Source organism: Amblyomma maculatum, chromosome 11 (assembly GCF_055883805.1).
Source record: "Amblyomma maculatum isolate TAMU_Amacu chromosome 11, ASM5588380v1, whole genome shotgun sequence".
NCBI lineage: Eukaryota > Metazoa > Arthropoda > Arachnida > Ixodida > Ixodidae > Amblyomma > Amblyomma maculatum.
Window position 1 is genome coordinate 62,764,626 of NC_139354.1, and position 16,648 is coordinate 62,781,273.

The 16,648-nt window shown below is 43.7% G+C and overlaps 1 protein-coding gene across 1 annotated transcript; it reads left to right on the forward strand.

The window, feature by feature from the left end:
• Positions 1–3,961: 3,961 nt before the first annotated feature.
• LOC146173957 (cholinesterase-like) lies at positions 3,962–16,196 on the forward strand. Its single transcript, XM_084585305.1, has 5 exons — positions 3,962–4,214; positions 5,868–6,161; positions 12,435–12,624; positions 14,539–15,540; positions 16,049–16,196. The coding sequence occupies exons 1-5, from the start codon at positions 3,962–3,964 to the stop codon at positions 16,194–16,196; spliced, it is 1,887 nt and encodes a 628-aa protein (XP_084441431.1).
• The last annotated feature ends 452 nt before the right edge of the window (positions 16,197–16,648 follow it).

Consider the following 16,648-nt stretch of genomic DNA (forward strand, 5'->3'; position numbering starts at 1 on the left):
CCTCAGCTGGAGAAAACGCATACAAGAACCGTGGGGCTCCATACCTGCCACGCTAAGGTAAAGCCGCACAAGAACTGTTGAACAATTTTTGACGCCTTAAAATAGTGGCTGTTGTTTCTTCGCCATGGTAGTTTTCTTTGTCGAAGGGTTACTTTTTAATTTTTAAAATCACGCAGCCACACCCATGGCATTGTAGAGTATTGAAGCTGAACTGATAAAATCACTAATGAAATGAAAAGGCTCGAGAATTAATCTTCCCTCGATAGGTGAGGGACGAAGTCAGAGCAAACCTATTTCATTAACATTCCGGCTGTACAATACGTACTTACTTTCATTTCCGAAAAGTGGGCGGTTAAAGACACTTTTACGGCGCTGCAATATTGGTGCAGGGAGGTGCACATTTGAAAGAGTTGGCCAAGGCATGATATAATTTCACTCTTGTCAAGAAGCCTGAAATGAACGGAATTCTAGTCAGGCTGACAGGACTAAAGATGTTCTGTCAGGACTAGCAAAATGTCCCTCAAATAATGATAATGACTGAGGTTAAGACAATAAACTCACATGCGATACGTGCGCATTGAGGTTCTATGTCTTAAATATCTTGTTTCATATCCCGACATAGCGTGGCTACACGCTGTGCCCATATTCCGTCTTGTAAACTTTGGCCCTTTTTAATCGCATATCTATTTGGTAAACAAAATAGAGTGTGTGCTAATCAAGATTTATGTGGAGGTTTTAAACTCAGAATACTTGAAAAAATAGGACTTTGGTGCAGTGTGCGTCAGCTCTGTGGGTACGAAACCGCGGGCACGTTTCTGGCGGAAATGGCAGCTAGGTAGCACGTTCGGTAACTGATTGGTCGATAGGGTCTGGGTCGCTACGAAACTACTCTGCTTGTCCTGGTTAGCAGGCGCTGATCCCTCGGTCAGCTGGAACGCTACGTGGTTCTTGAACCCGATTCGGATATTCCACATAATCACCATACACGGCGCTAGAGGCGCGCATGTACCGCTTTGCTAAGAGGGGCTTTACATATATGTCGAGCAGTAAATATAATCAGGAGTTAGATTATGGCTGCATACTAATGCGTCTGTGTGAAAGATAAATAATTGTTGGATGCCTATACGGGAAATTGGTTACCAAGAGGAGTTGCAGAGAGAAGTTGTGGTGGCGTTTTAGCGCCGCGCACTGACAAGCGAAATGCTGTGGCTGCGCGTTCAGTGTCGCATATGTTGAAGAAGAAAGAAAAATAAACGTGAAGCAGCAGTAATAAATTAGTTTTGCTTCCGGTTCTTGTGGAAGAAACATTTTCTTTCACAGAGCATTTGAGGCTGCCGCACCCATTAGTTTACTTAAAATTGTTCCCCATATTCTTGTGTGTGCTGGTGATTTCGAGCGTGACCCAAATAAATTTCTCCTGAGAACTCATGCGAATTCATGTGCCATATGCAATAAGTACGACAGGAAGCGCATACAGACAGCCAGTCCACAGAAGTCTCTTTTGGTCACCCAGAGAAATGGCCAGCTAAGCAAGTGCACCCGCAAGCACCCTTTGCTAATAAATATTACCTTCTCCGTGCTGACCAGAAAAAAATGCAGATAGTCGTCACAAAATCACAGACCAAAATCTCAGCCTGAGTCGGGACTCACAACTCAGATCACAACCTGAACTCGAGCCCAGACTCACAACTTGGACCATGCATTGAATGCGAGTCCGTACTCACTCAGAAATCAGATCATGATTTCAGGTGTCTGAGCTCACTTGCGGCTCAGATCATAATCTGAACTTAGTCTGGGCTTTGATGATGATCTGAATGTGAATGTGAGTGAGTCAGAGTGAGTCGATTCCTAGTGAAGCTAGTCACACGCGTAGAATGAAGCTATTTTTATTACACATTAATCCCTAACATGCAAATCAAGTTTTGCTGGTTGATCATGTGTCTAGGAAGGCAGTAAAATCCTAAGCTTTCCGAGGCTTCCTGATGCTTCAGGTTTACTATTTGTATACAGTGCACAGAAGGTGCACCTGCATTCTTTTGCTATATTGAGGGGAACTTCTAGTCTATTGCAACTATGACAAATATTTGCTACTCTTGGTAGCTCGATGGGAACATTCAGTTAAATATATGTACCATAACATGTGCACATTCATCATCATCGTCATCATCATCATCATCAGCCTGATTATACCCACTGCCGGGCAAAGGCCTCTCCCATATTTCTCCACTTAACCCGGTTCTGTGCTAGCTGCATCCACTTGACCCCTGCGAACTTCTTAATCTCATCCGCCCACCTAACTTTCTGCCGCCCCCTGCTACGCTTTCCATCCCTTGGAATCCAGTTTGTTACCCTCAGCGACCATCGGTTGTCCTCTCTTCGCACTACATGTCCTGCCCATGTCCATTTCTTCTTCTTAATTTCCACTACAATGTCGGCAACTTGAGTTATTTCTCTGACCCAATCTGCACGCTTCCTATCTCTTAGTGTTACCCCTACCATTTTTCGTTCCATAGCCCTCTGGGTTGTCCTCAACTTAAGCAGAACTCTCTTGGTTAACCTGCACGTTTCCGTCCCATAGGTGAGTACAGGCAAGATGCAACTGTTGTAAACTTTCCTCTTGAGCGATACCGGTAAGCTGTTAGTCATAATCTGCGAGTGCTTGCCAAATGCGCTCCATCCCAATCGTATTCTTCTTGTTATTTCCTTTTCGTGGTCCGGATCTGCTGTTACTACCTGTCCTAAGTAGACATATTCGCCTACTACTTCCAGTATTTCGCTACCTAATGTAAACTGCTGTTCCTTCCCGAGGCTGTTGAACATTACCTTAGTCTTCTGCATATTCATTTTCAAGCCTACCTTTCTACTTTTCCTGTCTAGGTCATCAATCATTATTTGCAGTTCATCCCCCGAGTTGCTTAGCAAACAATGTCATCAGCAAATCGCAGATTACTGAGGTATTCTCCATCTACCCTTATCCCTAACTGTTGCCATTCCAAGTCTCTGAATACTTCCTCTAAACAAGCTGTGAATAGTACTGGGGAGATTGTGTCTCCTTGCCTAACACCTTTCTAACACATTGTCGGAATCATATTAAAGCGCTTTGAACTCAATGCAGCTGGAACGAAACGGTGACGTACGTGTCCTCAAGGAACGCTGCTGCCTTTCGAGGACGCCAGGACGAGCCGGCCGGTCAGCGAAAATTGATGGTACATGATTAGGATGTGACATGAACCTGGCCCAAGGAGGAACAGCGCAAGCTACACACAGACAAAAGGGGAGGACGAGACACACACAGCGCTGTTGCAGCTGAAGGTTTATTTCAGACACTTCGGTAAATATACAGTAGCATCAAGGGATACAACAGCGCTGTGTGTGTCTCATCCTCCCCTTTTGTCCGTGTGTAGCTTGCGCTGTTCCCCCTTGCGATAAACCAACTAGCCCGCAACGTTTTGTTCAACCTGGTCCACCTAAAGTCATGACTTCCTAATACTTTGCGCAAACCATGCCGTGGGAACCTTTTATAGCCACCACTACGAAGGCCAAGGCAGCCTGCATCCATGTCGCTGAAAGGTAGTCAAACCTAATGCTGTCGCAACTGTTACAAGTTGACATGGTGAGCAGCACAATATATCTTCAACAAATTAGGGGCTACTCATAACATATTAAATGATTCACGTTCCCGAGAAAAGAAGTGTCCAATGTTACATACCTGTCTAGAAATGCTTACTGCAGATCCCAAAGTGCTTCATCAGCTGCCAAGGCGTCCCCTAATTATTTTTGCAACAAACGGCAGGGATTCATTTTTTTCTGTGACGCGCGTGACAGTTTTCTGATGGGAAGCGGAAAAACCTAATACCGTTCCCTCTTTGCCGTCAACTTAAGCAACCGACGGCACTGCATGTTTCGGGCATGCTGTACTCTCACGAGCGGCACTGTACACAGGCTTTATTCTCAGATCACAATGAACAGTGCACAAACTGCCTGTAGATTTGCACGCGAGTGTCCTATGGGTGCTACAGGCAATACGAGTACTTTCCCGGCAAAAAATGGCGGCGGATGCACTTGGAAAGCCGACTTCCAGGAGCAACTCTCGACTCATGCGCAGAATGTCTATTGGAAAAAGGTCCATTCAACACAGGGAGTGATCGGCGGTATTTATGTTGAAATTGCGACCGTACAGATAGGACCTGAACTTGTTAACCGCGAAGATGACGGTGAGACATTAAACTTCTGTTACTGTGTACTTGCATTCGGATTTCATTAAATTGTGGCTTGCGTACGTGATAACATGTTGGGCGCCGTTCTGGACCCTGACGAGCCCCGCGCTACGCCCGCGCCACTCAAGTCTGTGTGAGAACCTCGGTAGTAACAGCCGGATTGAAATGACGTTCTACAAGACTAGAGGTCACCAGAAACTTGAACTGTCGAGAGGATGACTCGCATTCCTGGTACTAAACAAACGAAGCGCCGTTTTTCTGGAGGGAAGTGAGAAGATGAGCAATTTTGGCGAATCCTTGTAATAAACGGCGGAAATATGAACATAGCCCCAAAAATCTTCTGAAATGTTTCACGCTTAGAGCTGTTGCAAAGCCTCGCACTACAGCAGTCTTTTCGGGGTTGCACCGAATACCTTCTTGATCCACTCAAAATCTAAGCACCAAGGTCTGCCGTTCACCGAAGTGAAACTTTTTACAGGTGTGTAATTGGCGTTACAATGTATATAAATTACTGGTAATAACAAAGATACCAGCCGGCGTTGCATTGAAGACAGTAGTGGAGACAAGATTTCTTAGGAAATTAGTGAACAGAATGGAAAGTGCGTGCTATAGTTGCAGTTGACCTTTGACGTGATTGATGTCTAACTTCTATTTACTGCAAATATAAGACGAAAATATTCCTGTTCTTCAACATCAGGCACTTTCCCACTACTCTTGCGAAATCATCTACTAAAACATTCTGACAATAGTGAACATGTTATATCACACTGGCTGTGTAGAAAACGAAGAGAATCCGGTTGTGGAGACATCCGGTTGGTATTTGCCATTTTTGTACACAGTTCAATCTATATCCGCATGTTCTGCTACAAGAGCAAAAAAAGAAAAAGAGCACTGATTACTTCACAGTTACGATCCAAATGCCATGCTTATAGTTTTTTTTTTTATATACCATTTCAGGTAAAACTGAGAAGCGGCTTGGTTTCCACTAAAAGCTGGTGAAACAAGCATGTGATCCCCAAAATTTGAATATTATTTTAAATTAGAGAGGTAAGCGCCAAATATAGAACACTGGCTCACAACACAAAAACAAAGTGTATTTATTCGAATTTTATGGGCGCCCTTTTTCATAAGAAAAGAAAAGTAGAGTCGCAAAGCCATAGTTATTGCCTCCACCTTCGTAACAACTGACAACAGCACGCAGTGCATGGTCTACGAAGTAAACAGATATTTTACGTTTTTGGTATGCGGGCAGAATATTACTCTAAAGGAAATACATTTTTGCAACCACATTTGCGACAATGGTATCATGAAACTAGTTCTCCGGATTCGATATCTTTTGAAGTCGGGAGTGGCAAGCGAAACAGCACCCTCTTCTTTGCACCCCCATAAACAAGGACAAACGGGAGACGATGCGGGCTCTGATGTCTGCCGCATTTGTTCAAAGTCCACGCCATAAAAAGCACACACAGCTGTTATTTTTTCTATAGTCTGTTTTCGTTCTAGTTCTGGACACATGCATGTGGACGCGGCTTTAGAATCTATCCTCGTCTACCTGCTCGGCGGCACAGAGTAGCGGATCATTGTTTCTCGCAAATATGGGATCGAGCTTTCGGAATGTCTTGTTTCTCACAGTTTTCTCATTATTCTTAGAGTTTGTCGCTTTGGAGCCATCAGGATGCGTTGCAGGAGGACGCGAGAATGGCCCTGTCATAGACTCAAGTCTCGGTAAGATACGCGGCAAGGTGCAGCGCGTCGCACAAGGAACTAAAGTCTATGCCTTCACCGGTGTTCCATTTGCTGAGCCACCAATTGGTGAGCTGAGATACAAGAAGCCTCAGCCGGTGAAGCCTTGGGGAAAAAACGTCCTGGACGCCACGAAATATCCCCCTTCGTGTATGCAGGCCAATGTCTTCGACCCCAGAGACGAAGTGTGGATACCTTACGGTAAGTTTACGATTCATTTTGTGTGACGTTCTTCCAGTGAATTAAAGAGTATACATTTAATGTATTAGAAATGGAACCGATTGAATACATTTACCCTAGCAGAGTAAGGAAAAATGCTCCGGAATAGAAAATTTGTTCACCGCTCGCATAACATTTTCTTTATCCTGTACAGAGCACCCACTCAAGCTGGGTGTAAAGTTGAAGAGGGGGGAGGGGGTAAAATTTACAGATGTGTTATGAAAATATCAAGACATATTGAAAAAAAAGGAAACGGAATGTAGAATACCGAGGCTGTATAATTTGTACAGAAAGTGTAAACTTAAACACACACACCCCAGGTATCACCGCTATTCCAGGTATCACCAAAATTCATCTAATGTTAGTTATGCTCCTTTCACCAGAAAGTGCTATCTAACTCAAATAGTCGATTACCTAGTGGTCCTCAGTGGACTGAAAGGAGATTGGGAATTTGCGATATCCATGATGAACTAAGAGCCACAAAATACATTACAGTAAATATAGATATCTAAGGAAATTAAATAAGAAGTAGGTCATACATTTCCTACTTCTAGACGGTATTTGTTCTTCAGATGATTCAAGAAAAACGCCTCTGCCTCTTGATACTAAGACTCGTCTGTAGGAACACAAGACCGCCTGTTATGCATTTGCTCTTACTTAAATATAGTATATGGAAACGATTCGCAAGTGACGGTTCACAGCTTCTCCCGCACTAAATATGCCTTTCAAGATAGAGCAAATCTATGAGTATAAATTAAAAGTCAGAAGTACGACAGTCTTATTGGCTCGCAAGATGCTAAATGTTAGGCCGGAAGTTGTCCGCTTAGACTGCATGCAAAACTGGAAGACCGGAAGACACGAGGCGCAAGGGTGTGAGGGGAGTAACTGACGTCACTAATTCATATCACATTATCTCATAACTATTGCAAAGAAATGATGGTCGGAAGCATCACGACAGTCGTATTACAAGTTCTAGTTCCAAAATAATAGTGTTGTAGTAATTCCTTGTTAGTAATTCATTAGGCAAATAATTCATATTTCAGTCTCATAACCAGGGTTACTTGCAAAAAGTGTTTACGTCTTTAGTATCATACCAAAGTCATATCGCAGGGACTAGTTATCGAAATTGTTGATAAGTATGTCGCAATAAAAGGTGCCTACGTCGTTACATAACTTCAGAATGTCAAATGAGCAAGACTAGTTGCAAGCAAGTGACCCTCACATGGTCTGTCTCTTAAAAAAAAGGATGACATTGACATAAATTTATACAACAGTTACATGACCGCAATTACTTGTGAAAAAATATGAACAAATTACATTAGAGATTCATGTGGTTTAGGGTGATTTTTATACGGCGAAGCTGGGCACAAGCGCCTAATGACAACCCAAATGTTATGCTGCTGTGTTTTGACCGTCTCTTTTTTCACCGAAAGTAGGTCCCTTTATAGTTTCGGGCTCCAAATTCGGTTTTCAGGACTACTTACAAATCAGAACCTTCCGTCACAGCGCATAGCCGTGAGTGCAGCAACGTACAAAGTAACTCTTCTTAGTGGGCGCTTAATTATGATCTTATTGAACTAGCCAAATTTACCAAAAGCAGGAGGTGAAAGTACCAAACGGCTGCAACGGGTCAAAGCTCCAAACTGCCGTTGCAGTCATAAGGATTGTATGAGATGATCTTACATATCGCCATGCAACCGTCAGCTGAGCTGCTGATCAGAAAGTGTTTTAGTTTGGCGACTTGAAGCAACTAAAAGATCTTTGAGGCTTCAGAGAAGGTAACCTTATTACGGTAGGCTGCGGTGCCCTCATTATTATTCCTTGGGAAACAATGCGCGTGGGTACTTTGGAAAATTAAATAATTGGTGCGAAATTGGGACAGAACTTCCTATCTAGCTCCGGTTAGGCGTTTAAATAAGAAGACGGCCAGATATTTTGTTGCACAGTTTTATTGCTGAAAAAAGACGCGGAATATCGGTGCCAGTGCGGCTGCCCCGTAAGAACACTTGTGAATACAAGGACGCTCATCAGTACCAGAGGTGGTTCTTGTCACATTCAACAATGTCTTAAGCCACATATTTAGCCATGAAGACGTGTCAGCTTCCTCAATAATTGGACGTAGATATCGACTACAGGAAGTCGATATCTACGTCAAATTAGTGGGCAACCATGACGCGTTTTTTTTCTTCACTGACATCATATGCATAAAATGTGTATTCCTTACTGCATCCAAACTTTACATCTGTAGTTTTCCGTTCATACAGAAGTGTTTACTTTTTGCAAACACAACATTTTTTCTACAAAAGGTGCCTTCACTGCCGCAGTTAAAGTATTGTATTGAAGAGGTAAAGGGCGTAATGTTGCAGCGATCAAAGCTTTGCAGCCTTTCATCGTTATATTGTTTTGTCTGCCCTTGTTTTTTTCACGAGAATGCACTTGAAGCACATAGGAGCATAACCTATCTGGTGAGAAATTATGAAAATGATGCAAAATATTAAAGCTACGCTTAGTAGCTTCGTACAGAAACGACAGAAATCTGACTAGTTTCTGCGGCGAGGAGGTCGTGTCAAACTTCCCAGCTTTAGTGTTGGGCACGCGACTGCCTGCATAGTTTAGTGCTTCAAAAGCCCATTTTGGCCTCTCTGCGCTCACGCGTATGTGAAGCGTTTTTGTGGTCTTGTTTTTGATCAGTTTCCGGCCAATTTCACGTGCGCCATGCTTGAACGAAGTCGTCATTTCACGCCGACCATTTATTATCCGGCAGACAATCCACGACCAACTGATTGCTGTACAATGGTGGTCAGACTGCAGGAATTAGGTAAACATATAGGATTTAGGTGCTACGCTGCACTGCCTTCCAATTGATTCTGTGATAATAAAATAGTGATTAGCCATCCTCCTCTCCTTCTCGACTACCAACGGCTAAAAACTTTTCCCTGAGATAACTTCGTGACGCAGAAGTGACATGGAAACAGGCAGACGATAGTTTGCTGGCCGTCTACTGCTAAACATAAGACGTAAAATATAATATTTATACACATTTTCGCTCTAAGGGTAATATCAATGAAGATTATACCCTAGAAACCAGGCCTAAGATCAAGGTTACGCTGGATTCATTTAAATTAATGACAATAGGATTTTGAAATGAAAACGCAGTCCTACTGTTTATTACAGTTGGCAGAGCTGGTTGACCGCTCCCATCATATAAATATGAGTAAACATGAATTGGCATGCCACTAAAATGTAACGTCAAGAAAGCAGAGAGAAACGATGCTCATTACGCAACAATACAGAATTACTCGAAATTTTATGAATTACTGAAAAACAACAATGATATTCATTATCATAATATTTCGCTTAATCGCAAAGAAGTCTTGAAAATCGCCACACCAATTTTCCTGTGTGCCAAGTAAGCAATACAGGTGCCTGCTTTGATGGGCACTAAAGAGAAATTAAGCGCCAAACTGATGACACACACCACCGTCAGAAAACGCCCATCACGCACTTTCCTTTCTGCATCTGCGTCATAGCCGTTTGAAATGAATATTGATGCATTGGTGCCACGAACTCGGCGCACATTTTCATGAAGTCAGCAAAATGCGAAGGAAGGCTGTACTGCGGATGTGTAGGGCATTCCAGAACCTTTAAAAAAATTCTGCTTTTTCCGCGCAAGAACTCCTAGCCTTGTGTGCATCGGTGTCATCCCCTCTTCCTCACTAACACAGCCGGAGAAGCAACCGGATCATTCTAGAAGGTTCAGCGGAAGGGGAAATATGACGACGTGCGTCTCGGAAGTAAAGGGAGAGGACGCTTACAGAGCGAACGCTGCGCGTATTTGCGGGCCGGTCTTGGCGCGTCAAACAGACAGACGCGGCGGCGTGATCTATTTATTGAGGTGGCGTCGGTTTGGCTGCCAGCCAGCCAGCCAGTGTCATGACGAATTCGAGTGGGAGAGCAGGCACACTCGAGAGCACTTCGAAAGTGCTCTAAGACAAGCGGGCGCCCTCCAGTGGGAGAGCAGGTGTAGAATCACTGGCTTCCAATGCTAGAGGGGGAGGGATTTTCCTCCGCTGAGAGCACCCGAGTGCACTCCCGGCTGCTCCCTCATCTAAAACGAGAGTAGAGGAAGTCACATGGCATAAAGCGTCATATACGTGCCATTATTTTTTTCTCTTGAGTCTTTGACGCTCGAAATGGCGGCAGCAAAACGTCGGCGCTCCGCGCTCGGCGATCGGAAAGCACTGCCAAGGTGCTGTATGCATGTTTGAGAGTTGCTGCTGGCGTCAAAAGAGCCAAAGGAGGCAGATCGCTGTGCTTAGAGAACAATGGCATACAAAACAAGCGGTTCTATATGGAGCGTTGGCCTCTCCTCGAGTTGCAACGGCCGCTACTGCGGGCAGGCGGAGAATGCTGGGGAGAGAAGTGCGGCCACATGGTCGTGGCGCTCTGCTCTCGACACGCCGAGAGCGTTCCCGTGGGAGGACAGTTACACCCTCGCTCGGGGTGCTCCTGTACTGCTCTGTACTGCTCGGCGCCTCTGCTCTCATCCCCCCATCCGAATGCGCCATTAGGGTGAGCGTTGCAGTGGTACTGATTGGCTTCCGGTGTTCGGCGTACTTGCGAGATCTGCGAGGGAGCGGCGCTCGTCTGCAGAACAGCCACATTGTGACTCTCCTGACATCGTTCAAGGTCGTAAAGCCTCTGTTTTATGAAAGCCTCTTTAGTTGCATGCTTTGCTTTTTCCCTTTCAGTGACCTTCTTGTCTCTGTATTTAGTGTGTTACTGTGAATTGCTCTGTATCGTCTCTTGCTGTATAAAGTTTGCCTGACTGATTCTGACTGTGACCCTTACTATAGCTTGAACCCGCGAAAGTTGGGCACCAAATGGCCACTTCCTTCTCTCACTGCAGAGAGTTGATTTCTGGCTGAGCTTGCCACAAAAGTTGAGGGAATCTCCTTTGTGCGATGTCAGTGCACGTTAAAGAACCCTAGGTGGTCGAAATTTCCGGAGTCCTCCACTACGGCGTCTCTCATAGCCTGAGTCGCTTTGGGACGTTAAACACCACAAACAAAACCAAACCAAACCTTTGAAATTGGAGCAGCCCCACTAACACTAAGAGTGTCTGGAAGTGTGCGAACCTATAGTCGCGCTGCATTCATAACTCATATTTAATAACGTGTGACGATTGGGGGCCGAGTGATATCGTCCTAGGAAAGGAGCGCTCTATCTGGCCCCTTCGAATGTCTTTGGCGCATCCGTTCCTGTTGAATAGGACAATCTCTGAAGCTGCTGAACGAATCATAGTGGGCCACTAGATCACTTGATCAGGAGGCGTTGAAAGTCCCTGCCAGGCGCAAAGGATGATTGTTGCTTGGACTCCCATGCTTCATCCAAGTTCTTTTAAAGGGAAATGGAAGTATAACTGTAATATCTCTCCTAACTTCATCTTAAAGAAAATGTACGCGAGTCTTCATTCCATATTGTACTAACTCTGTCAAATCCTAATAATATTTCAACTGCGTATTAAGTCCGAGACGGAAGTTTGCCGTCTGTTACGTATACTGCTAGGACTCCGGAAAAGATGAAGTGATTATAGCACTTGTCCTAATGTTTCTAAGCCTTCTGCTGAAAGAAATGTTTGCCAGGTTTTATCACGTGTCTACGAATGCAGCCATCGAGATCCCGAAAGTACAGAGAAGCTGTCGAGCGCCTCTGGAAAAACTATTTGAATCAGGAATGACCATGTTTGAGAGTTGATAAATCTATAATCTCTATACATGATAAATGTAAAACCGTTTCCTCGTACTCAGTAAACGGGAGCCGCATCTTCTTGCCAGGGCTAGCATAGTTCCTGGAAGGGCCTTTTAGATGCGCGTAATAACTACTTCAGTCTTTCAGGTTTCACAAGGTTGCTGCGTTTACCATGCCAGCGGCTAATTTTAGTTTTGGTTCGCATCTGCCTGCTGTCTTCTGTCAATAGATAACACATCGGTTCTCGTGAGGATTTGTGTACACAAGATCAGCTGGCTTATTTTCGCGTTTTCCGCTGTCTATTTCACGTCACGGTCATTATAGTGCTCGAGGCTATGCCAGATTTTTTTCTATAGTTTGGCCATAAATATATCGGCATTATCTAAATAAATGCTGTGTGTAAAATTAGGCTGCTTTGATCCATGGCATGAATCCTTGGGTAAGATCCGTTTTGCCTTTGAGACTAGATTAAACTGAGTGCTCATTTTTCAACTGCTGTTTAAGGTCGAGAAAAGAGTGAGGACTGTCTCTACCTCAACGTGTGGACACCTACTCTGGACACATCCTCGCGGCTCCCGGTCATGGCTTATCTTCATGGCGGACAGTTTCAAGGGGGATCTGCCGCTATGCAGTTGAGTGACGGCGGAGTATTGGCAGCTCTTGGACACGTGGTGGTTGTGACCATTGCTTACAGGTGCTCTCTTAATTCTTTACTGTATAGTTACATTCGCTATAACACGGTAGCGTTTGGTGATCATCTGTTGATCAGAGAGGCAAGAAATTTGTATCGCCTGAAGGGTTTAAGAACATACTTTAAGTGTGCGGGGCAGAAATGAACCCAGCATTGAAAGGGATAGAAAACAAATTTGTGAAATAAATTGTTTAATGATGAAATGGGGTAAGGCTGTTCAAAGGCAGTATTATATTGCTGCAGCATTCATTAATTTCAATTTGCTAAAATTGGTAGAGGTTTAATAAAAGTAGGGGGAGATCGGTTGCCAATTCTTATACGCCTCAGTGCAGTCGTACCTATCGATACTTCCGTAGTTCTGAGGTTGTGGTGACTAATATATCGGTATGTTAAATACCCACGTCCACAAAACACCCGGCGGCCCACTGCATTGAATAATCAAATTCTTGATTTTAAAATATGTGTACGAGGTCCCGCGACGTGACACAAACCACCATTGATGACCAGCCGACCAACTGAAATGACTTTCTGACGACATCAGCGTCTAGGGCGATATCAGAATTATGTAATTTAGCTGAAAGATGGATTCTTGGAAGAGGGCATGAACGGACGCTGACTAATTGGCACAATCTCTGCCAGAGGATTTCGACGTAGCGACCTTGTCTACCTAGTTACAGTTTCAGCGAAAGAGTATTGAACATTGCCTTGAAAACAGAGGGCAGTTTTCATAATAAATTCAGATGTGAAAGTTAATAGAATAGCTGCCCTTTGGGTGTTGATGTGTGCAGGCGAAATGTAAACCGTTTAAAGGTTTCTTTGCGTGCGATGGTTTAGAGTCCCTGTGTGCTTGCGCCATACCGTAAAGTAGACAGCAGCCGCAACGAACACTGCATCAGCTTCTAAATCAAATGCTTAACACCAGTTAGCACTAATCAGCAGACATCGTAAGAAACATTGTACCATTGCGGTACTACTTACCGCTGTTTAAGAGCAAATCTAATGTGGCTTACTACTAGTAATACTAATTATCTCTATTATGTTCACTGTGGATTACTGAATATTTGAGATGATTATTCATTTTAATTTCGGATATTTCCAGCAATAATGTTCTGCGATCAACACGAAAGGTTGCCTCATGTCCTCTAAAAAATATATAGTTGACAGTTCGCATACCTTGACATATATTTCGTGCAAGACATGCGGCGCTTTTATACCTAAAAATAACAGCTCAACAAGTAAGGAGAAACAATTTGTAACATGGCCCGAAAAGTATACCAAGGGATGATTTTGAGCGAAGGAAAGTCGCAGAAATGTTACACCAAGTCTTAACGAAGAATTACTTGCAGACCGCATGTTGGTACTGCGGAAGCGTGAGTTACGAAATCAACAATGTAAACTACACAATGGCTCTGCCATGGTATATAGTCCTTAAAATCTTAGATGTTAAGGTTTCACGCTTCTTCAGGCATTTATTTTATCGAATATGTTAATGGTTTAATGGAATATCTTACTTTCCCAAGTAGGAGGATGCATTGATCTGGTTGGCGCTGGGCCAGCAGTATCGCAGTTTCTTGTTATTAGGTAGTCGCAGGGCAATCGCGAACTATGGTGCTGATAATGCATGGACGGAGGAAACTAAGAAGCCTTATTTTTGATGGTTCCGCGTCGCGTCAAACAGTATCCGCTGTCGTGAGAAAGTTGTAAGCGTGTATTATGGTTGCGTAAGAAAATATTGCGCAGAAAATAATGGCTATCTTTTCACATCGTCACTCACATAATCTATTATTGATCTTGATGCCCGTATAAGCCGGTACCCTAATATCGCTTTGGGTGTTCAAATGTGCATATTTATAAAGAATTTCCTATTTCAAAATATTCACAACAATAGCGCATTGATGCTTTGCTCCAATGTTGTAGGCTACAATCGTACGGTTTCCTCTACGATGGGACAGAAGACGCTCCCGGAAACCAGGGCCTTCATGATACAAGGATGGCACTACACTGGATACAGGACAACATTGCAAGCTTCGGTGGTGATCCAGCGGAAGTGATGTTATTTGGATGGAGCGCCGGTAGCATTACCACAGGTTTTCACCTCTTATCGCAGGGAAGCCAAACTTTGTTTAAGAGAGCTATCATGCAGAGCGGGTCCGCAACAAAAAAAGGCCGGGCTAGAGAGCGCTCTCTGATGCTAAAGTACACCAATGATTTTGCGCAAATATTTGGGTGCAGCAGAAATAATAGCAACGAGTCATCAGCATCCGTGTCATGCCTGCGAAATGTGAGCTCGAGCTTAATCGTAGCCGTCGAGCAAACTTTCGTTGACGAACACAATGGCATGTTTGAACCAATCTTCGGGGATGCGTTTCTGCCCGTAGAGCCAAGCAAAGCAACATTTCCTGGTGACAAAGATGTCATAATCGGATATGTGGCTAATGAAGGAAGCATAATTCTTTATGATGAATTAAGAGACACTTTCTCGCAAATACTGCCACCTAGACTAATAAATAAGGCCGAAATGATACACTTTCTGGGAATCCTCTACACGGATCTGTCTCTGCACGACCTAATCAAGCTCCAACAGGTATACATGGGGGAAATCGGAGACTATGATTACGATAATTTACGACAAGCGCTGGTGGATATAGCAGGAGACGAACACTATGTTTGCGCTACTTATGATATTGCGACGAGACTGGCCGATGCTGCAGCTTCAACTAAAGGTGATAACAGCGTGTATATTTATCATATGGACTATGTGTCGGCTTGCAACAAAAGAAGACATTGGTTTGGTATGTCGCATGGAGATGAGTTACCTTTTGTGTTCGGGAGACCGTTTGACCGCAACAGTGGATGTGCAAAGGACATTCCCTTCAGCAGGACACTCATCCAGTTATGGACCAGCTTCGCGAAAGGCAGGTGAGCAGATCTGGACGAGGTTTTGCCTCAAACTACTTTAGCCTTCTTTATGACATAGTGTGCACCCGATGAAAGCCATTTAAATGTACACACGTGCTTTCCCTTGTCCATAGGCGCACATATAGAGTTGAATATCAAAATCAATATGCATAATATATAAACAAATACTATTACACGATGTGGTAAATACTGCACTTGCCAAAATGGCTCAATTAAAAGTAGATGAGTTCGTTGTTTAACAGTATATTCAATTAAACGCGTACTTGTAAGGACAGCGGATAAATAATTTTCGATTTGATTTCGAATACAATTACATATTGGGTTATTTGGGCCAATTTCGATATATTACACTATTCCTGTAAACACCAACGGAGAGATAAATTTGGTGTATTACTGTGTAGTTTGCAAAGCATCTAATGTATTACAAGGAGAATGTGAGAGTCATTTTAAAACAAAATTAGCTTTCTGCATCTCAATCCAAATGTTGACATTCCTGCAATATTTGCAGGTCTCCTCCTGGTCCTAATGGCATTGAGTGGCCACCGTTTTTTCCAGAGTCTATGGCAATCCTCAACATTACCAGGAAGAGTCCCAGTCTTGCAAGTAACAAGAGGGAAGCTCGATGCAGTGAACTGAAAAAACTCGGCCTCTATTAATTTCAAACTGTGGTGTTTCAATAGGCAGTGAAAGTCGCACTCTTGAGCTGTTGGTAGTTTTTGCGGATGCCATAATACATTACTTTCCTATCCAATACACTCTACTTTCAAGAAAATTTAGTTTGCTGTTTGTGAATTGCCTGCATAAATAGATAAAGTTTATTTTTAAAGTATACTAGATGCCTATAGTGCATGATAGGACTGGACCTAACATGGAGGTGGAATGCTCAGTTGTACGACATATTTCCACCTGCGGGTATGAGGTAGCGCTTTAGAGATGAAGAAAATGAAGACACTCGTGCTCTTCTTCTAGCTAGGACTGTTGACTATCGACTGTGTGTCTCAGCCCTGTTACCGTTTCCCCTAAATCCTGGTCTTCTTGACAGTTTTTGTGGAGGTGCTGGGTGTTTGGCCTCTCACAGTCGTACACCCCTCCGAGATCCAACGACACC